The 23,679-nt window shown below is 44.4% G+C and overlaps 1 protein-coding gene across 21 annotated transcripts in view; it reads left to right on the forward strand.

Moving 5' to 3' along the window:
• The window catches only part of cac (calcium voltage-gated channel subunit cacophony), a 248,293-nt gene that overhangs the window by 44,902 nt on the left and 179,712 nt on the right, over positions 1 to 23,679 (forward strand). For all 21 annotated transcript variants that reach the window (XR_013034615.1, XM_076525766.1, XM_076525756.1 and 18 more), the window contains exon 2: positions 23,156 to 23,401. Coding sequence is in view for 20 of the 21 variants with exons in the window: in XM_076525766.1 (XP_076381881.1) it covers positions 23,157 to 23,401 (245 nt within the window). In the remaining variant the exon portion in view is untranslated. The remainder of the gene's footprint in view (positions 1 to 23,155; positions 23,402 to 23,679) is intronic.

The following is a 23,679-nucleotide window of genomic DNA, read 5'->3' on the forward strand; positions in this document are numbered from 1 at the left end:
CAATTTAGAATATTTGAGCCGTTTATTTTGAAAGTGGCATAAGTCACTTTTTGTCTTTTCTTTTTTTTAAATGAGAAGATACCGTTCAATTGTAATTAGTGCTACCGTTAACTCGATTTTTTTGAAAAAGTGACTTATGCCACTTTCCAAATAAACGGCTCATTTGCGACAATTCTCTCTCAATCTGTCGCCGTACTTCGACGAGTCCGAGCCGCGATGAAGATTTCTAATATAACAACCTGTTAAGTATGAACGTTATCTCGATTCTTCACGTGTTATCAATATTCAAACGTTCAAATAAGTATGCGTGTGCGTGTATATACAAGAAACATAAATCTTCCGTTCCCTTTAACGTAAGAAAACGATCGCAATCGCGAAAGCTCTAGCCGGCGTATTTGCGAAGAAAATGGCACGGCAAAGGGTGAAGTTTACACACACACACACACACACACACACACACACAAAGGTGATATTGAAAAAGTAATATCTGAGAGCGGGTTGAGAATTCGATTCGAAATGTTACGAACAGCCGAGCTCCAATTTCGCACGCACAAAACGGAAATATAAGAAGTGGTTTAATTTGCAGTTGAAATCGTTTCGACTGCAACGGGTTAGTAATTATCGGAAAATTGCTGGATCTCGATTTAAAGCGATGCTTCGGCCAGCGACGAAACGAAGGCAGGAATAGTACAGCGTCGAAAATAGCCGCGCGGCGATGAGGGGTTGAAGAACGGCCGCGATCTCCTGTCATTTTCCAGCAGCTGGTTCCTTCGCCGGCACCGATCGCTACGATAACGGGCGTTCGCATGCGCGCCCCCTATCAAATAATAGGGGGTAAATATTAAATATTATATTATATTATTTTGTTATATTATTATAATATATTGTACTATTTTATTGTATTATAATAATATATATTATACTATTTTATTATATTATTATAATACATTATACTATTTTATTATATTATTATAATATATTATAGTAGATTATATTATACTACATTATATTATTATATTATTATAATAGATTATACTATGTTATTATATTATTATATTATTATAATAGATTATACTATTTTATTATATTATTATAATATATTACACTATTTTATTATATTATAATAATATATTACACTATTTTATTATATTATAATAATATTTATTATACTATTTTATTATGTTACGATAATATATTATACTATTTTATTATATTATTATATTATATTATATATTATTAAATAATAGATAATATCCTAATCGCTTTTCGCCTCGATCCGGCGTTTAACCGACGCACCGATTCACATCGAATCGTCGAATCGAGACTTGCACGTGTTCAAGGAGCTCGACTGTCGCTCAATAATTTTCGAGCAGGGGGCGCGAGACACTCGGTTCTTTCTCCAGAAAGTAGACGTATCTGCCCCTCAACCCTTTCACGAACACAATATGAATTATTATACGAATTATTATCATTATATGATTTATTTTAATATTATAAAATCAACGTCACAACGATAATGCTATTACGATCGCAACGTTATTCGAAGGCTTGGCCACGCGCTGAAAATCGTACCCCTAAAAAATGCCTACGAAATTCAAGCACAGTTCGTGTCCGGCTATTGCGACACCGCTTGTAACGACAGACCATATATCGCATCCTACTCGCTTAATTTTCCTTACGGCAACGGTTCGCTCGTAACGACGTAATTTCTCCGTCCCCCGGAAGTCGTTATACGCGGACTTCGCTGTAATTTGATTAATGAAACTGAACCGAGAAAGTGATCATCTATCACAGTGGACGGTATTTTAACTCGTCCGCGTTCTAAGCTACCGTGGTAAAATTCCGTACGCTCGACTGCGTTACAACAGCAACAACAAAAAGGAAAAGAAGTAAAAAAAAAATAAAAAACGAGCCTTGAAAATATCCGCGCGACACTCGACGCGTGAATTTATGTCACGAAAGCCCTCGGACGAGGCTAAAGAATGCATCGTCGCATGCATCGGAAACATAGAACGACGAGCGAGCAATTACGAGAGGCGCGCCGCGGGCGCGAACGCGCGCGCGCGCGCGCTCAGAGATCCGGCGATAATTCCGATTAGAAAAGGACTCCGGGCGCGATAAAAGTCACGGGACGTCTGCCAGACGGATAAACGCGTATAAACCTAGTTTCGTTCGGCCGATAAATCAGGGCCGATCGCGTCGAACGAGGGTAAACGCCGGGGTTTACGAGGACGGAGAGAGCGAGAGAAGACGAGCGAGAGAGCGGATCGCGTCGCGTCGCGAACGATCGACGAGCGTGCCGTAAACGAATCGTTCGATCGGCCTCGAAATTGCCTAAATTAGAAAACTGATCGGCGGCCATTCCGTTACGCAGGATGCACCGTCGCCGATGCGGGGGAAGGGGGGGAGGCGTTTTACGCGCGTTTAATTGTCCCGGCTCGCAAAACTCGACGGCCGCCTAAATGAATCACGTTGCCGGGGCAACGATGGCTAACGAATTCGATGCTTCATAAGCGGTGAGCGAAATTACACGGCTGTTTTACTTGGCGATTTTTAACGCGATTAAAAGCGAGCACGGCCGCGCGGCGCGATACACGCCGCTCTTTCGTAAACAGCCATTGTGCCGGCTATCGGCGTGTCGGCGTCGAACAAAGCTGCAGCCGCGCGATCCGTTTGCCCCGGATCGTTTGTTCATTATGGTCGAAGCCGAGAGGAGCTCGCGGAAAACTGTACTAACCCGGCGCCGCCCTAGGATCGAGACCGGCCTTAATCGAATAATTAAATCGTTTCCGCTCCTGGCCGATCGCCGCCGCGGAATATAATATTACCGGCTGCGAATCGAATTTCCTCGGCGGGCCGGCGTCGAATTATTAACGAGCAGTCCGCAAATATCCTTGGATATTGTTAGACCGCCGTTGCTCGCGAACGAGCAGCGAATTTCTTCGATCCGGAGATCGTCGTTCGCCGGTCTTCGCCGGATGATTGAGCTAATTTGAAAATAACGATGCGAAATCGAGAGGCTGCGCAAGCTCGGACCGATGTTTCGAGAAAGTGGAAACCCTTCCGCTCGTCTTCTTCACTTCGTCGCGGATCCTCTATCGATTTCATTTTCGTTCGTTTATATTTGGAAGCGAGATACAGGCACGAATCTCTTGGAAATAGCGTGTCTGTCGTTATTCTCGCGATTACCGTTGCATTGTGCGTTCGACGAATGATGCGTCGAGATTTGCTGGTAACGTATCGTTGAACTTTCGAGAATTGTGCGAAAAATTCCTTGACTGACCTTGACATATCATTGTTACCGAAATAAATTCGTGAAAGTAAAAAGATCTTGAAAGCTTCAAAATTAACCGCTGAAAGAAAACGCGTAGGAAGTGATTGTGCAACGAAGGATGAGAGAAGAAATTATTCGAAATTATTTAAAACGAAGAAATAGGTCTCATGTTAGGCACCTTTGGCCTGTCGATTCATCGATCATTATTATTATTTATTATTATTCACATTATTAAAAGACAGGCTTGCGGTGTCGTGGAAACGACGAGTGGATTCAGACGTTCGCGATCAGACCGCCGCGCCGTCAATTTAGCTCCGCCGTAAGAGAAGGTTGTTCACCGGTCTCTTGGAGGATTTAAAATTCTCTACGACCTCGTGCATATAGCGACGGAGGCGCAACAGCCTGCTCGTGGATCTTGAGAATTTCGGGAACGCGACTTCTCGTACGAACTTCTCTTCGTAGGGGCCGGGTACTCCACGCTTCCGTACTTCCGCTGAACTTGCAGGAATTATTCGAGTTGCACAAGTCGATCCCGACGAGAGACGGTTCTTAGAAAATTATCGGGCGCTCGAAGCTGAAGGTGCAGATGGAAAGACAGAGAGAGAAGGAGAGGGAGAGAGAGCGAGGAGGAGAGAGAAAGACGAAAATGGTGGGAGGAAAGAGAGAGAAGGAGAGCGAGAGAGGAGAGCGAGAGAGGAGAGCGAGAGAAGGAGAGCGAGAGAAGGAGAGCGAGAGAGTAGGAGAGCGAGAGAGGAGAGAGCGAGAGAGTAGGAGAGCGAGAGAGGAGAGCGAGTGAGCAGAAGAGCGAGAGAGGAGAGCGGGAGAAGAAAAGCGAGAGAGTAGGAGAGCGAGAGAGGAGAGCGAGAAAGTAGGAGAGCGAGAGAGGAGAGCGAGTGAGCAGAAGAGCGAGAGAGGAGAGAGCGAGAGAGGAGAGCGAGAGAAGGAGAGCGAGAGAAGGAGAGCGAGAGTAGGAGAGCGAGAGAAGGAAAGCGAGAGAGTAGGAGAGCGAGAGAGCGAGAGAGGAGAGCGAAAAAAAGAGAGAGAAAGACTAAAAAAGTAATTGCCGAAAACCTAGATCAAGAACCACTCCAAGATTTTCAAGCGCGCTGATTTCAGCGTTTTCAGAAGCGCGAGCGCCGCGCAATTCCGCGAGCGCGGCGCGATTCGGCGCGCGGCGTAGAACGCTTCTGGCGCGTTGAAACGGTAATGGGGCGCTTTGTGTCGATGCAGTCTGTAGGTGGGTGTATTCTGCGGGTGTCGGATGCACGAGGATGGTAAATGAACGGATCCTCCGGGAGTGCAACCCGGTCGGCAGATTTTCCTCTCGGCCATTAATAGTCAATGAGGCTGGCTGACGATCGTCAGAGCAGGAAAATTAAATCCTTCCAGCTAGGGAAACGCTCAGTTGCCATAAGGGTGATTGGGAGGGAGGGGTGGTGGAGGACGAGCAGAGAGAAGAAGGGACCGAACGAGAGCAAGGAGGAAGCCGTGTGTCGTCGGAAAAAAAGTCGATGCGAGTCGAGCGTGAATCCTTGTTTCAATGCGCTTCCGCTGGCAGCTTCTCCTTTTTCACACTTATATTCCGCTTATCTTCGCCGCGTGTTTGCTTATCCGATACGATGTTCTCGATTTTTCCACGAAGACGGCACCCACCACGACTGCCAACAGCGTTTTATTGAACCAATGCTGATCCTTTTGTTGGATTATTGCGGGAATCGGGAAAATGTCCTTGCCGTGGTCGAGGCAATTATTCGACGATTATCCTGTGATATCTGTTCGTTCGGAAAGTTCGTTTCCTTTTATATGGACTTAAGTTACGCTCAACTGGCACTAAACATGCACTAAAGACGCACTATGTCCGACGTGCAACCTCCTCGTCGCGTACCTTCGGTTATCGTGCTGTAACTTCGCGAAAAAAAATCGCAACGACTTCATTCTACTCTCAAATTAAAGTGGAAGGTCCGAGCTTTGCGGCTCTGCAAACAGCATGCTCGAAAAAAATTTTTGCAACTCCACAGAGGCCGTTGAACTTTGCACTTTCTCGGTGATCACGAACATGTCCTCGGATTTAGGATACTCAGATTCAGCATAGCATATCGTGAGCATGCACGATATTAAAAATTAGAATACGCTGTCATAAAGTAGAAATTTCAAGCTTGAATTTAAACCAACAGATCATGATTTTGTGACAGCTTTTAACGGAGTTGCAGCTGTTCAAAGATCGTCAATATCACGGCCGAAAATTGCCGATGCTTTAACTTTGTTGTCCAGTATATCGTAATTGGAATCGGTACGTAGTTTAAATAAAGCCGATCTTGTTATTGTTGTTAAACGATGTACATTAGTCGCGTTTAGGGCTAGCCGGTTCCATTGTTACGATCAAAGATCCCCCAATTGTCGTAATCGCGGGAACAACCGCGCGGAAAGAAGTTAATCGCGAGTCAAGAAATCCGTGGATTATTTCGACCCATCCGGCGGCCCCGGCGTTAATCCCCCGTTGGAATTCTGCTTTCCACGCACGGACCAGATCCCTCTTCGTTAAGTACAGTTGTCCGGGGCAATCTCTTGTTCTTACCTCCGGAGAATCTTCTTCCCGGGGAGAAAGGACGCGCCTGTCGCGGCGCATTCGGCGACGGAGACGCGGTGCCTTGCTTTCCGGATCGTGGTCGCAGTTTCTCGGCGGTGCACTCGGGCCGTTTCTTGACCGGAACTTTCCACTTAACAGGAGGTCCGCTCGGCCAACGTTTACGATGGCCCGAACTTCGCCATTATGAGGGAACCCGGGGCCCGCGTGCGTGCGTCGAGCCGCGTGGAATTGCCGCGAGGAAACCGGAAACGGAAGCCGGAATGCACGCAGCCGCGCATTTCCATAATTCCGGACCACTCGGAATAGTAACCTGTTAACGAGTCGCCGGCCGTATTCAAATTCGGCGACTATTGTTTCTTATTTCCCTTGGCCCTCGAACTCTTGCATTCGATGCGTTTAGGGGTGATAATTAATCCAACTACGCTGGGGCTTTATGAGCGAATTGGAATTGTTGCGAGCACCCAGGGGTGTTATTATTTAGTAATTTGTAGTAATCTTATTAGTTATAATAGTAACTTTATTAATTATAGAAAATTTATTACTTCTAGTAACTTTATTAATTATAGAAAATTTATTATTTATAGTAACTTTATTAGTAATAGAAAATTTATTACTTCTAGTAACTTTATTAGTTATAGAAAATTTATTATTTATAGTAACTTTATTAGTTATAGAAAATTTATTACTTCTAGTAACTTTATTAATTATAGAAAATTTATTATTTATAGTAACTTTATTAGTTATAGAAAATTTATTACTTCTAGTAACTTTATTAATTATAGAAAATTTATTATTTATAGTAACTTTATTAGTTATAGAAAATTTATTACTTCTAGTAACTTTATTAATTATAGAAAATTTATTATTTATAGTAACTTTATTATTTACAGAAAATTTATTATTTATAGTAACTTTATTAGTTATGGTAACTTCATTAGTTGCAGTAACTATTTTAATTACTAATTCATAGTAACCTTATAATTTATTTGACTTGTCTTTTCAACATTTTGCCACGTATAGATCACAATTTATGACACACACAGACAAAAGAAATGTTTCATATGCTCTCTTCTACATTGTATTTGTATTTCTGTATTCATTTGTTTAACATTGTGTTCTGTACGTAAGAAATATCAATATTTATTCACTGCATATAAGAATCTTTAACTATACAAGTATTATACAAGATTATATCGTCAGTCTCATCAAATTAATGCATGAAAAGTATATACATAAATGCTAATTATAAATAATACTAATAAATAACGCTATAATAAAATACTATACCATAATAATAATAATAATAATACTATAAATAATACTAAAAAAATAATAACGAACGTACGAAAAACACGGCCGATATTCGTCATATTACGCTTGTCGTTAAAGGACGAACGTAGCTATGAAAGAGATCGTAGCGCGAGGGGTACTAAAAATGATTACTATTACTTACCATCGATCATGCCTAGCCTCGGGGTCGTTTATTATCGCCGAAGCCTGTCTCGTCGGTGAAAATGTCGCGGCGAAACCAGTCGCCGTCGAGCCGGCGTCGGCGATTTCCATAGGACCGGCGATTTCCGACGATATCGGCGGAACCTCGCGGCGTTTTCAGGACCTCTGTCAGGTTTCAACGAGGGTGGAGGGGGAGGAGGGTGTCGAAGCAATCTGGAACGACAGCCGAGAGTTCGACGGTCGCGAAGGGTCTCCGAGTATCGAGGGTATTCAATAAGCGACAGCGGGTCGTGACCCGGGAACGTTTGTTTTCTTTCCGGGCTGGTCACGCACCGTTCACCGGCCCGGCCCGGCCCTTGAAGGGATTCCTCCGGCCGGATTTCAGCTCTCGGTCCGGCCAGCTTCCCAGCTCGTTTCCCAGCGCCGGCTCTCCTCCCAGCGCGGCGTTTTACGCGCGAGGGCTGCACGCTGGAACTAATTTCACGGCGATCCCTCCGACTCGTTATTAGATTTCCCGCGGCTAGTGTATACGAGCCGACGGAGAGAGTCTAAGAGAGAGAGAGGGAGAGAGAGAGAGAGAAAGAGAGAGTCTAAGAGAGAGAGAGAGAGAGAGAGAGTCTAAGAGAGAGAGCAAGCATGCGAAGGAGAGTTCGCTTTGAACGAGAAGCCGGGAAGAAAAAAGAAGATGGAGGATCTAGCCGGGGGTGACTCGGGATGAGAAAAGTCATTGGGTATAGAGAGCGGACGTGGATAAAGGGCACCAGCGATGGGGTGTAGCTCATGGGGAAGCCATGGTAACTCGGGAATTACAACGACGTCTTCGAAAACCCCGTCACCCTGTGCGACCTTTTCAATGTTCGTTTTTTACATCGCGGAGGAACATTTTCTTAGAGATCGCAAAGTCTCGCGGAACTTTGGAACGCCTGTATCTTACAGGTACATCTACAGGATGTCCCAAAAATGTCTCGCAATCCGGAAATGGCGGGTTCCTCGGATCATTTGAAGCAACTTCTTCCTTTACAAAAATGTTCTCCGAGGCATCGTTAACGAGTTATTAAGGAAAAACAGTGACCAATAAGAGTCGAGTACGGCTGACGCGAGGCGGCCCAGCCAACCGGCGCGCGAAGCCCAGTTCCGCTCATTGGCTCGGTCGCCAGCCGAGCTCGCCTCTCATTGGTCACTGTTTTTCGTTAATAACTCGTTAATGGTGCCTCGGAGAACATTTTTGTAAAGGAGAAAGTTGCTTCAAATGACCTGAGAAACCCGCCATATTCGGATTGCGAGACATTTTTGGGACACCCTGTATATAAGTGCACCTATTAAGAAACACCGCTCGATTGCAGCCCCTTTCTGAGACAGTGGCACGAGCGATTCGATAAAAAAAAGTAGACAGAGCATACGAAAATGAACATAAAAATTTAACCCATATTTTTCAAGGTAGTTCTTTCGAAATTCGCTCACAGAAACGCTGTTACGTAACAATGAACAATAAAAAAGAGATGTTCATTCGCATACGACTATTTCCAAGCAAGAACATACTGTTCCATATTATGCGCGCGTGTTGCAATTTTTAAAATTACCGGGATTTATGGAACACTGGATTGCGGTACGAAAACGTCGCTGCCAAACAGGAAGATTATTATTCACCGATTATTTTTCATTCGAATAAATATGTCCTGAGTTTATTACGTGATCTAGAGACATCAATCTATCAAACAACAGTATAGACATTAAACGGTAACACACATCTCGGTTGTAATGGAATCGACGATGATCTTATACCCCCTGAAAAGCATTCCATAATAGGTACACTTTCACCTTAATCTTCTTCGGAAGGGTCGACAGGATGATTCGAAGTTCCCTGCTCGATCACACGTGGGAAACGTTCCACGATGCGTGGAACGAGGGGTGGGGGAAAACCCGAAGTTTTTCCATCGCGAAGATGGATTTTATCGTCGGTTCGGCTCGGTTTTCATTAATTCAGCTCGCCAGTGGCTCGCGGCAGCCCCTCGCGCGCCGTTGCCACCCCGTCCCGCGGATCGCCCCGGGGGAAAAACAAATTTACAAGGAGAATTGTGAAGGGTATGAGCGAGATTAATAAAGAGAAAGAGAGGGAGAGACCGAGAGACAAAGAGTGAGAGAAAGCGGGAGGAAGAGAAAAAGAGGGGGAGAGAAAAAGAGAGGGTGAGGAAGAGAGCGGGAGAGAAAGAGAGAGGGAGAGAAAGAGAGAGAGAAAGAGAGAGAAAAAGAGAAAGAGAGGGAGAGAGAGCACGCGGGCAAGAAAGAGAGCAGGAGAGAAAGAGAGCGGGAGAGAAAGTGAGCGGGAGAAAAAAAGAGCAGGGGAGAAAGAGAGAGAGAAATAGAATAAGAGAGAGAGAAAAAGAAAAAGAGAGGGAGAGAGAGAGCGCGCGGGAGAGAAAGAGAGAGGGACAAAAAAAAAGCGGGAGAGAAAGAGAGCGGTAGAAAAAGAGAGAGAGAAATAGAGTAAGAGAGAGAGAAAAAGAAAAAGAGAGGGAGAGAGAGAGCGCGCTGGAGAGAAAGTGAGCGGGAGAAAAAGAGAGCGGGAGAGAAAGAGAGCGGTAGAGAAAGAGAGAGAGAAATAGAGTAAGAGAGAGAGAAAAAGAGAAAGAGAGGGAGAGAGAGCACGCAGGAGAGAAAGAGAGCAGAAGAGAAAGAGAGAGGGAGAGAAAGAACTGGAGAAAAAGAGCGGGAGAGAAAGAAAGAGAAATAGAGTAAGAGAGAAAGAGAGAGAAGATCGCCGATCAGATAAAGGGGAGAAAAGGAGACAAACGAGACACACGAGGGATCCTCTGATATTCCGCGCGCGTCGCGTCGCCGCGTCGAGCCGCGTCGAGCCGAGCCGAGCCGAGCCAGGGAGCGGAGCTGTGACGCGGAACGGGCTGGAGCAGGGGTTGCCGGGTAACAGGGAGGTGGGATAAGAGTTCCCAGGGGTGCCTAGCAACAGGTTGCTATCCTAAAATTTCGACCACCGGCAACCAAGCAGCGGAGAAGGGATGGGAGCGTCGACTCTGTCTATCGGGTGTCTCGGAAACAACCGCGACCCTCGTTATTCTTCCACCGGACGCGTCCATCCGACGTGAATAATTCGAAGCTACGTTCGGCCGAACTTCGAGGGTCGCCGGTTCGATTGTTACAGGCGGACTGGTCGCGCTAAAAAGTTTGCCAAATTATTCTGCTCGGCTGAGATACCACGATTTTATTATATATCGCGTTCTATCTGTAACAGGGGCGGCCAAACTTTTGATTACTACAACTTGTTTTTTTTTTTTAATTATAGGCGGCGAAAGATAGTGAATGGGGAGCGAAAGGAATATATATGTTAAACGAAATACACACGGATGAACCCTTTCAAACATTCAACAAACGTTCAGTTTTGAACCCTGAAAAAAACATTCAGTTCAATCGAATTAGAATTGAAAGGTTAAATATAGCATAGCATCGATTATTTTCTCGACACTCTTCGCGTTGCGAGCATCGCAATGAAATCAGTAAGATATAATCTGTCGGTGCACAAATTAATCTTCGATTCTGAACGAATAATTTCTCGTCGTGCACAAATGGTCGAAGCTTCAGTCAACGTGTTAACGGAGGTATGCACGGCGTTCTAGATTCTTTCATCCGATTACTAGACAGAAATTTACTACACCTGTTGCCAAATTTAGCTACATCTTCCGTCGTTACCGTGAATAATTCATCGAGCAACATAGCCGCGCGACGCCGTCCTTAAAATTCTGCTCGTCCGCCACGCGGTCTCAGCCTGTCGACCCGAAGAAACGAAGAAGATGAAACAATAAATAACTAAATGAATATCCAAGGAGTACAGTAACGACGACAACGGGGATCAAAGGGGATCTAGAACCGTGGATCACGCATTGTGCTTTGGATCGGTCTCGGATCGACTCGGGGCGTGGATTTTCTAATTAACCGGAGCTTTGTGCGTTCCCGGCTCCATTCGAAAATGCTGCAGATTCTGGGATACGCGGGCAACCTGGAGGGCTGATAGAACGTTTCCGCTGCATCCGGCAGCTCTCGGATCTCGTTACGAGAGAGAGAGGGAGAGAGAGAGAGAGAGGGTTCCCCCGAATCCCAGCTTGCGAAATAAATTCTGCCGGGAGGATTCGTTCCGCGCCGCGGCTCCTCCCGATATATTATCCGATGCGAGATTCAACGTTCGCCGAACGGAACGCAACGGCGAGCGTAAAAGAAACTGAAACGCCTGGTTTCAGGTCCTGTGACACACGTTGTTCGAGACGATCGAGAGACGCTAACGGTCGAGAGACGCTCGACGACGGCGAATCGATTCGATACCATCGGCGGAACAGCGAAACGAGTGGATTAACGATGGATTCCACGCAGACGCGTCGAGCCGCTGTTATTTGCTCAAGCGAATTAATATCTGGCTCTGTCGGCCGCGCGAAATTAATTCCGCCTCGTTACACGCGCGTAACGAACTTACGTCGTCCTGACGCGGCCTGGAATCGTTGGATTGGCAGCGGTCGATCGACGATTCGCGATTTTACAACGCCGGTTAAATCGCGCGTCGAATGCTCGATCGTTAATATTTCTCGTTACTTTTGACATTTTCGAGCGCAAGACGAATGTACCTGGTACGGAACACCGTTCAATCGTGAGCCCTTCTTGAAACAGTAGCGCAAAAAGTACAATGAAAAATGGATGGAGCAGGCAAAAGTGTATGTAAAAATTCTAATTATATTTTCGAACATTGTTTCTTGCAAATTCACTCACAAAAGTACCGTTGTGCAACGATCAGCCGTAAAAAGAAGCTCGTCGAATAAAATGTACCTGTTATGGAACACCGTTCAATCGAGAGCCCTTCTTGAAAAAGTAGCGCAAAAAATACAATCAAAAAGGGATGGAGCAGGCAAAAGTGTATGTAAAAATTCCAACTATAATTTCGAACATTGTTTCTTGCAAATTCATTCACAAAAATACCGTTGTGCAACGATCAGCTGTAAAAAGAAGCACATTCGAATAAAATGTACCTGTTATGGAACACCGTCGAATCGTGAGCCCTTCTTGAAACAGTGGCCCAAAAAATACAACGAAAAATAGAAGGAGCATACGAAAATACATATAAAAATTCTAATTATATTTTCGAACATCGTTCCTTCTAAATTCACTCACAAAAATACCGTTGTGCAACGATCAGCTGTAAAAAGAAGCTCATCGAATAAAATGTACCTGTTATGGAACACCGTCGAATCGTGAGCCCTTCTTGAAACAGTGGCCCAAAAAATACAACGAAAAATAGAAGGAGCATACGAAAATACATATAAAAATTCTAATTATATTTTCGAACATCGTTCCTTCTAAATTCACTCACAAAAATACCGTTGTGCAACGATCAGCTGTAAAAAGAAGCTCATCGAATAAAATGTACCTGTTATGGAACACCGTCGAATCGTGAGCCCTTCTTGAAACAGTGGCACAAAAAATACAACAAAAAACAGAAGAGCATAGGAGTTTCTAAGCAAGAACGCACCGTTCCAAATCGCGCGTACTTCAACGTTGTTCATTTTTCTCGATTTTCACGGAGACACGCGGCGAGAAAACGGCGTTGCATAATAGGTGCTTTCAGCATAGCTCGAAGTTACAAAGCGAAGCTAGCTCACGAGTATACGCAGGTGAACGGGAACGGGAACAAAAATTTCCGCGGCAATGACTGAGAGAATTATGCACGGGTGCGAGGGGGGTTATTGCGAGTGAAAAAGGTCGATTCGCGATTTCACAACGTCTGTTAAATATAAGGCGAGATGAGATGGACATTTAAATTGCATGCCGCCCGGTTGATTATTAATATTTCTCGCTCCGTTCGTCTGTGTTCCTCTTCGAGGATCGCCCGAAGTCGCAGCCGGGAATTAGCATAAAATACCCGGAATAATGGCACATTTAATATACATTGTATGGAATATTATTACGCGTGGCAACCCGGTTGCTTATCAACCCTTCGCGCTCGACGTAAAACCGTGAATCTAAAATCATTTTTCCTGCTCCGCGGTGCTTCTCTACGAGAAAGCGCATAATTTCATACATATTAACCAGTTAGCTGCGTCTGACGAGTATAATCGTCGTGGAGAAGTGGCATTATTTCGTGTCTCGACGAGTATAGTCATCGTGCGTGAAAAGTAGCGACCATTGATTGACCATTTGAACTGTATTTCTTGGGTGTTGGAAGGCAGCAAACTAACTGTAGCATCGTGCTTATTTAACTAAGAATTAAGTACGAAAATTCTTGGATGACATATCTTAATTTTAGGAATTCATATTACCTAATAGGAACTTTGTTTAGAAATAGTATTCTATATAATAGAAATTTTAGGAATTCATATATTATTAATTAGGAATTCATATTATATTATAAAGGGTTAACCCTTTGCACTCGACTGGTGACTCTGAGGCACCGCTAAAATCGTTACACCACGTTCCAAGATAATTTTTATAATATCAAAGCTTAGGTATAAAGAATTGTTAAAAGTCTAACTGTTGCACGAGTCACAAGACGCTATTTCGTATGCATAAAATGCACTTTGCCGCTAAAATGGAGATATCATAAGTCGAAAAAGCTAATCTAAATTTACAGTTAATATGGTTTCGAGTGCAAAGGGTTAACCCTTTGGTGAATCTGAGGCACCGCTAAAATCGTTACACCACGTTCCAAGATAATTTTTATAATATCAAAGCTTAGGTATAAAGAATTGTTAAAAGCCTAACTGTTGCACGAGTCACAAGACGCTATTTCATATGCATAAAATGCACTTCGCCGCTAAAATGGAGATATCATAAGCCGAAGAAGCTAATCTAAATTTACAGTTAATATGGTTTCGAGTGCAAAGGGTTAACCCTTTGTTACACCACGTTCCAAGATAATTTTTATAATATCAAAGCTTAGGTATAAAGAATTGTTAAACGTCTAACTGTTGCACGAGTCACAAGACGCTATTTCGTATGCATAAAATGCACTTCGCCGCTAAAATGGAGATATCATAGTCGAAAAAGCTAATCTAACTTTTCAGTTAATACGGTTCCGAGTGCAAAGGGTTAATATCTCACATTTATCCCGTCCGCGCGCCGTTCCGCTGGATAATTTGAAGTTGCAACGGGAGACCGGCCGGTCTCGACGTGCTCGGAAGAATGGAGCCCGTGGAGGATAAAAATCTGCGCAACAATAACCCGAGAGAATTATATGCAGGGAGACGAGCAAAGCGACGAGCAAAGGGACGAGCAAAGCGAGTTTAGTGAGCTGGAAAAATGATTCCGGCGTTTATACCGCAGGAACGTGCGGAGCCGCAGACCGGCCGGGGTTCGTTCGTTTTCGGTTCCCTTTGGGCTCGCAAACGAACGCGGGGACACGCCGAGCTTGAACCGCGCCGGTTTTCGGCCCGTGGAACGTAATAAGGACAAATGGCCGGGACGAGGCTGTATAAAGAAGCCGTCGAGCTGCCGGAATAAATGGAACACACGGTTCGGAGGAGCCCGCAGAAATACGTAAGGATAACAAGGCCTCGCGTGGCGACGCGCGACATGGACGGCCACGGAATTTACGGCGGCCGCGTTCGTTGCGCTTTTTTCCATCTTGGTCGTTCGTTTTCCCGAACGACGCTATCTCCGCGACCCGTCTCGATAAATTATAATTATCGCGAGACGGCGCGCGCCGCGATAATCGGCCGTCCGCGAACTTTAATCGCCCCAGCCGCCGCGAATCGATATACGCTCACGCACTGGAAACGAATTTTTTTACACGGCGGCAGCTCCATCCGGCGTTTTCCGCTTGTTCCGTCGCGAACGAACCGCGACGGAAAAGCTCCGTGAAAAATACGACGCGGCGATTAAATTGCAACGTCTCGTAAAAACATACAGTCACTAGCGCGCGCGCGCGCACGCACTGAAAGTTAAATTGCTTTCGCGCGGTTTCTGAAAAAAAGCGCAGACGAGCAAAAATTGAAAAATATACGATGATTAAAAATATGGCGGAAAGCACGAGCGATTTGGAGAAATTCTAGAAAGTTCGGTTCAACTCTATTTGTTCGCTTTTACGTTTTATTCTTGCATTTCAGATTATTAATCTAGTCTTGTAGAGATAATTCGAGGCGTTTAGTCCTGTTTTTAAAGAGTTCCAGAGTCTTGCTTCTCGCTGTGTATTACGATAAAAATCGCTGAACATCTGAATAGATGTATAATAATTTCTCCCGGAAATGCCAAATTTCGGGTCGCTGTGAATTTCCCTGTGCCAGTCCTGCGCCTATGTAATTTACTGCTGCGTCGATGCTAAGGATCGACGGAATTGACGAATTGCCTACGAATCGTGTCACGTGGCCTCCGAATTGTCCTCGAATCGTGGCAAAAAAAAATAGAAATAAAAAAGTTAAGTCACCATTTTTATTCCAACATTACTATGTATTACTATTAAGAATTCTCGGATCTGTCGGTTTCAATTCCGACCTCCGAACATTTCTAGGAGAGATTACTACAGGGTGTGCCAAAAATGTTTCGCAATCCGAAAGTAGGGGATTCCTGAGATGATTTGAAGCAACTTTTTTCTTAGCGAAAATGCAATCCGAGGCTTCGTTTACGAGTTATTAACGAAAAACCGCGACCAATCAAAGGCGAGATCATTTGACGCGAGCCGGCCGAGCCAATGAGCGGAACTGGGCTCCGTGCACTCGTTGGCTGGGCCGCCGCGCGCCAGCCGAGCTCCCCTCTTATTGGACAGTGTTTTTCGTTAATAACTCGTAAACGAAGCCTCGGAGAAAATCCTCGCAAAGGAAAAAGTTGCTTCAAATGACCTCGTGAACCTCCCATTTCCGAATTACGAGACATTTTCGGGACACCGAAAATAGAATTAGAAAATAGAATTATTTAAAAAAAATGTAATTATAGAATTATTATTTGAAAAATAGTTAAATAATGAATTAATAAAAACAGAATTATTATTTTATAAAAATAATAGAATTACTATTTTTAAATAATAGAATTATTTACTGTGTATACAGTAAATTCTCTCTAAATGACGCTCAGATTGTCCACAAAAATGGGCAATTTGGGAAGACGAGATACGATTGTTTGAGCCTTGCAGCTGGTTTTTATAATCGTTGACAATCGATAACCATAAAAAACGAGCCACGAGTAATCGAACAATCGTATCTGCTCTTCCAAAATTGTCCATTTTCGTGGACAATCCGAGCGTCAATTAGAGAGACGTGTTACTGTATTTGGAGACACGGAATCTTTAGAAACGTTAAGTTTCACGTCGCATAGCGTAGGCCCAACTAGGACGGCAAATTCAAAATTCAGGTTAATTTGGAGACCCGAAAATCATTTCGCGAGCAGAAGCGAAATCTCGTTGAACCGTTTCTCCAAATATCTCCGCGGAATTAATCGTTTCCACTGTATTCGTAAAATGGTCCGGAGTAGCACCGTTTCTACTTGCTCCTCCGGGTCGTTATAAGTATCGCTTACGCAAAAATTAACACGTTCCGTGCCGAGCTTTTTTTACTCGAATCTTCACACTTTGATATTTTACTAAAACTTGATGTATTACGTGCAATTATTAATTCTCGTACACATAACAACGTAACAAAAACTTATCAACGCCCGTTCTTGCGGTGGAAATTGATTCTTCGGTTCTAAATTTCTTGTAAACAATTTGTTCAGTTCACTAAGTAAACATGCAAGCGTGTACCATCGATGGTACACGTGGCACGGAACGTGTTAACGAGCGTAGATGTGCGAGCCGAACGAGCTGGGCGTAACCGCGGACGCAAGTAGAAAAGTCCGCCAACGGTCGGACGTCACAAGGCGTCCCGTCGTCGTTCGACGCGACGCGTGTTCGATGAACTTTACCAGTCAATAATTTCCCGGAGGCGAGCTCTCAAACGAAAAAATACTTTGGCGCGGTTCCAGCCGCGTCTACAGGGAAAATCGTAGAAACTGTACCGCGGGCTGGAATAAGTTTTCTGGTTTGAAACGCGCTCTCTCGCTGTCGGTATTCCCCGCGGACTCGATCGAACGCAATATGAATACTTCTACCGCGATTCGCGGAGGAAATAAGAGAAAATAATTGCGGCACCGGTCTCGAGGAAATAACGTGGCGCGACGGAACCCGAGGCTTCGCGATTTTGGACGGTTATGGGGAAGCGTTTCGACGAGTCGGCGAATCCTCTATAAATGTACGGATCTCAAGATTGTATAAATAAAAATAATTTTAAAAAATAATAATAATATAAAAAGAAGTAAATATCAAAAAAGAATGAATAAATAGAAATGCAAATAAAAGTTAATTATTCGACGAATCGGCAAATTCTCTATAAATGTACGGATCTCAAGATTGTAAAAATAAAAATAAATACAAATAATAATGATAATATAAAAAGAAATAAATATCAAAAAAGGAGTAAAAAGATAGAAATGCAAATAAAAGTAAATTATTCGACGAATCGGCGAATCCTCTATAAATGTACGGATCTCAAGATTGTATAAATAAAAATAATTTTAAAAAATAATAATAATATAAAAAGAAATAAATATCAAAAAAGAATAAATAAATAGAAATGCAAATAAAAGTTAATTATTCGACGAGTCGGCGAATCCTCTATAAATGTACGGATCTCAAGATTGTATAAATAAAAATAAATGCAAAAAATAATAATAATATAAAAAGAAATAAATATCAAAAAAGGAGCAAAAAGATAGAAATGCAAATAAAAGTAAATTATTGTTGCATCGTATGATGCATTTGTACAACGCATCGTACAAGAACTATTTTATACCAACCGTCGCAAGCGATAACATTTTCTTTTGTGCAATTTTGATTTTGTTTACGCGTTACGTTCTTTTCGCGCCAAAGGCTTTCTCTCGCGAATAAATGAATAAATAATTGAAAAAGGTATATATCAAAGTATAAATATTCGAGCGTTTCTAAAGCGACTGCGATTGCGCGGACCCGAATAAAAAGTGACCGAATAAATTTCTTAATCCGAGCGTCGCAATAAAAATAGCGGAACGTTCGAATAAATATAGTCTTTTGTTATCGTTGTAAAACGAGTTAGGGTTCGATAGGTTCGATGCGAAAATTGTGTTTTCACGCTGCGTTCGCACGCGAATTATAACAATCAAGATCCGTGTAGCCGATTCTACGAGAACTTCGAGGCGACGCTTGGAACTCCCCCCCCCCTATTTTCTTTAAAATAAAGAATCGTGATACACTGGGTCGACTGTTCGAACGAGGAACGATCGCGCGACAGACGCGATTCGTTTTCTCGAGAGACATGCCAGAGGCATTTCCAGATAATTATGTAGCGGCAAGTATTGGGTTGGCAACTAAGTAATTGCCGATTTGTTCAATGAAATAAAAAATTCTTTTTTACTCGGAATGAAGTTTAATCTGTAATGTATTTTCCATTTTGTTCGATGACCTTTTGCCATCTCTCCGACAACTTGAAAACTCCACGCTCGTAGAAAGTCTGATCCTTTTCGGCCAAAAACTGAGTTAAGCGAGTTTTTGCAGCGTGATCGTCATTAAAAGTTTTACCACGAAGGGAGTTGTCCAGGGATCGAAATAAGTGGTAATCCGATGGCGCGAGATCAGGGCTATATGGTGGGTGTAACATCGATTCCCAACCAATATCCATGAAATTTTGCCGAGTGGACAAAGACGTGTGCGGCCTAGCATTGTCCTGCTGGAAAATGACACCTTTACGATCGACCAATTCTGGTCGCTTTTCCTTGAACGCTGCATTCAATTTGTCCAGTTGCTAACATTCACGGATAATAAAAAATAACATAATAATAATAATAATAATAATTTTATAATATAACATTTACGGATATCGTAAAAATGGAGTGAAAGAAATCTATAACCGAAATCGGCAATTACTTAGTTGCCAACCCAATAGTTGGGCCTACGCTATGCGACGTGAAACTTAACGCTTCTAAAGATTCCGTGTCTCCAAATACAGTAATGTCTCTCTAATTGACGCTCGGATTGTCCACGAAGATGGACAATTTTGGAAGAGCAGATACGATTGTTCGAGTCCTCGTGGCTCGTTTTTTGTGGCTATCGATTGTCAACATCTCGTCTTCCCAAATTGTCCATTTTTGTGGACAATCTGAGCGTCGTTTAGAGAGAATTTACTGTATATAAAGGGTGTCCCGAAAATGTCTCGTAATCCGAAAATGGGAGGTTCCTGAGGTCATTTGAAGCAACTTTTTCCTATTATAATATAACATTTACGGATATCATAAAAATGGTGTGAGAGAAATCTATAACCGAAATCGGCAATTACTTAGTTGCCAACCCAATAGTTGGGCCTACGCTATGCGACGTGAAACTTAACGCTTCTAAAGATTCCGTGTCTCCAAATACAGTAATGTCTCTCTAATTGACGCTCGGATTGTCCACGAAGATGGACAATTTTGGAAGAGCAGATACGATTGTTCGAGTCCTCGTGGCTCGTTTTTTATGGTTATCGATTGTCAACGATTATAAAAACGAGCTGCAAAGCTCGAACAATCGTATCTTGTCTTCCCAAATTGTCCATTTTTGTGAACAATCTGAGCGTCGTTTAGAGAGAATTTACTGTATATAAAGCGTGTCCCGAAAATGTCACGTAATCCGGAAATGGGAGGTTCCTGAGGTCATTTGAAGCAACTTTTTCCTATTATAATATAACATTTACGGATATCGTAAAAATGGAGTGAGAGAAATCTATAACCGAAATCGGCAATTGCTTAGTTGCCAACCCAATAGTACGATCCGCCGGAATCGCGGTGTTTACTCTTTTCGCAATTTGCGCGGAAAAACAGCGGCCGCTTTCGATGCTCTCCGCCGCGCCGGTATCCCGGCCGCTTAACTGGAGCAACGGTGCAACTTCGAACCACTTGTTTGTAGGCCGCTGTCTGACTGTACACGAACCCTAATCACTTTCGATAGCGGCCTGGCACGGCCCCCGGCTGAGTTGCGGCCGGCAGATAAGTAAAGTTTCTCTCGCGCAATTATTCATTTCTTTCGGCGACCACGCGATGCGACGCGACGCGACAACGCGTCTCCTTGAATCGATGATCGTTATGCGGAACGTCAGTTTGCGCGTCGCGACGAACTTCGACGACGACGAAGACGACGATGAGGAGACGGCGTTGATCCGTGCTGGTCTCGTCTGGCCGACGTCGGACCCAATAATTGAACGAACTACGAGCTCCCCTTTACTTCCATTAAATTTAATGCATCCCGGAGAAATCTCGCGGCCGCGACGCTGCCCGCGCATGCGAATTAATTTGATGAAAGTTCCCCGCCTCTCGAGTATTCCGGCACGAAGAGGATCGAGTAACGAGTGATCTTCAGACGACCGGGGCGGGGGAGGGGGACCGACGGGAATCGAAGGAATGAAACGACGGGCCGGACCTGCGAGAACGTACGCAATGATAAACAAGAGAAACGCGAGACCCGGCACTCGACGGTAATTGGACTTAGCGAAAAGATAGAAGAGTCGGGATGAGAGTCTTGTGGAATTGAGAGAGAGAATGATAAAGGAGAGAGAGAGAAAGAGAGAGAGAAAGAGAGAAAGATGAATCGAAAGAGAGAGGGAGAAAGATTAAGCGGGAAAGAGAGATGAAACGGAAGAGAGAGGAAAAGAGAAAGAGAGAGACTAAGCGAGAGAGAGACTAAGCGAGAGACTAAGCGAGAGGGAAATCAAGGGAGGGAGAGAGCGCGAGAGAGACTAAGCGAGAGAGAGCGAGAGAGATTAAGCGAGAGAGAGAGCGAGAGAGAGCGAGAGAGACTAAGCGAGAGAAACTAAGCGAGAGAGAGAGCGAGAGAGAGAGAACGAGAGAGAGATGAAGCTTGAGAGAGAAAGAGCGAGAGAGAGCGAGAGAGACTAAGCGAGAGAGAGAGCGAGAGAGAGAGAACGAGAGAGAGATGAAGCTTGAGAGAGAGAGAGAGAGAGAGAGCGAGAAAGCGCGAGGGAGAGAGACGAAGCGAGAGAGATAGAGAGAGAAACATCTTTCTCTCTCTCCCTCTTTCTCTCTCTCTCTCTCTCTCTCTCTCTCTCTTACCTTTCTCTCGCGTTATCAAGTGAGAGACAGAAATAAAGATGGAGCAAGAGAGCGAGAGGGAGAGAGGGTGAGAGAGAGAGAAAAACACGTCAGTATACGCAGGCCAGTGCAATAAACGAGAACGATAGTAGGATCGCGTGACCCGTCGCGCTTCCGATGCCTCGGCCGATTAGGCCAGTCAACCTAACCCAATTAGCGAGAAACTGTTTCCCTGAATTTCTTTCTAATCCGCTCGATCCCCCATTTTCACCGTTCCCATCTAATTAAGCGGCACCGATATGTATATTTAACGTACGTGGGCAAGTTTCTGCAATGTTTGGTAAACCTTCGGGGGTGGCTCCTACATAATTTCCGTCGCTTATCCTCGAGCCCCGATGAATTATTGAGCAGGGCCAAGCTGAATTATAGTTGGAAGTGTTCGGTTCGGAACAGGATGCTTCCGATCGAAAACCGACCGACAATATCATTTCGGAAAATTGTAAAATCGTTCTCCGACCGGTGGCTCGAAGAAAAATCACTCCGTTTCGAAGAACATATCTTCGAGCCGATTTGAAACTATGTTCTCGCGGGAAATCTTAAAGTGTTACCCAGCTTAGATTAACCTTTTAGGCACGACGCGCCACTATAGTGGCTTTCGCGGATGTCATCTTTCAGAACGACGCGCCACTATAGTGGCTTTCGCGAATGTCATCTCTCTGGACGGCGCGCCACTATAGAGGCTTGCTCTAATAGCTCACTCGCTCATCGTTTGAACCAAATAATCGTCTTCATATGCATTGTTTCACGCTTCTTTTGTCTTCGCATCGATTTACAACAGTTTATAGGGTGTCCCAAAAATGTCTCGTAATCCGGAAATGGCGGGTTCCTCGGATCATTTGAAGCAACTTCTTCCTTTACAAAAATGTTCTCCGAGGCACCGTTAACGAGTTATCAACGAAAAACAGCGACCAATAAGAATCGAGTACGGCTGACGCGAGGCGGCCCAGCCAACCGGCGCGCGAAGCCCAGTTCCGCTCATTGGCTCGATCGCCTCGCGCCAGCCGAGCTCGCCTCTCATTGGTCACTGTTTTTCGTTGATAACTCGTTAACGGTGCCTCGGAGAAAATTGTTGTAAAGGAAAAAGTTGCTTCAAATGGCCCGAGGAACCCGCCACTTTTGGATTGCGAGAAATTTTTGGGACACCCTGTATATACAGACTCTGTACAGTACACATAAGACTCTGCCGTCCAGAGAAATAGCCTCGCGCAGAATTCAGCCGTATCTAAAAGGTTAAAGCTGGAAGCATCTGCTTTTAGACAGGGTAGTTCAGATTTAAAGAAAAAAAAAGAAGAAAACCCGTTTCGAAAAATCGAATAATCCTAACGGCTGCAACAGAGGCGAAACGTATCGATTTCGAATGAAAAATTCAAGCGAGCGGCGAGTCCGCGCAAACAAATCCGCGAGAGCTTTCAAAATCACTGATTAAATTAAATCGACGCAATTCCGTTCGCTCGCCTGTGCATCATCGATATTTACTCCGGTAATATTCTCTTTTCGTTTCACAATTGCCGGTGTTATCCGTTCATAATGGTTCGTCCGCTCGCGCGAGCACCCCGCCTGTTAATTTTTACAGAAAATTCCGAACGGATTTGACAGCTCGACGGTACTCGCAGAGTTGAAAAGAGAGCTCGAGTACTGAGGGGGAACGGGTTAACGACCGGTTGTTGAAAGCCACCGAGCGCAAAAATTTCAAGGGAACGTTGTTTCGTTTGCAGGATGTTGGGCGGCGTGGGAGGTCGGCACATGTCTACGCGCCGGCGGGGCAGTAGCTCGCTGGTGCGTGGAGGTGTGGGCACCGCAGGGTACAGTGGACCAGGTGCTTCCGGGAATGCCAACAACGATGCCGCTGCCTTACCACCGGACGCGCAGAGATACGCCGCCAGGAGGCGAAGGGCGGTTACCACCAGCGACCACAAGAGCTGCGCCCTCGTGCAGACTCGCGTCAAGCTTGGAGATATCATGTGAGTCCACTGCGATCGGTACCGAACTCGATACAAGTCCGCGAATTTTGGTAAAAATCGAGTACTATTATGGAATACTATGGAGTACTGCTTCGATTTTTATTCTTGGAAATGTCCTCGCTGAAAGATCGAAGCGCCCTCTTTCTTCGGATAGTAGTCGACGAATTATTATGCGAGGTCTAGAAACGATTCCTTTCGCTTTAAATGCGAGTTGTCGCAGAAACAACGGCTGATATGCGTAGGAAATTTTTAAATCTGTTTAACGACGGTGGCGGCGC

Source organism: Megalopta genalis, chromosome 1 (assembly GCF_051020955.1).
Source record: "Megalopta genalis isolate 19385.01 chromosome 1, iyMegGena1_principal, whole genome shotgun sequence".
Lineage (NCBI taxonomy): Eukaryota > Metazoa > Arthropoda > Insecta > Hymenoptera > Halictidae > Megalopta > Megalopta genalis.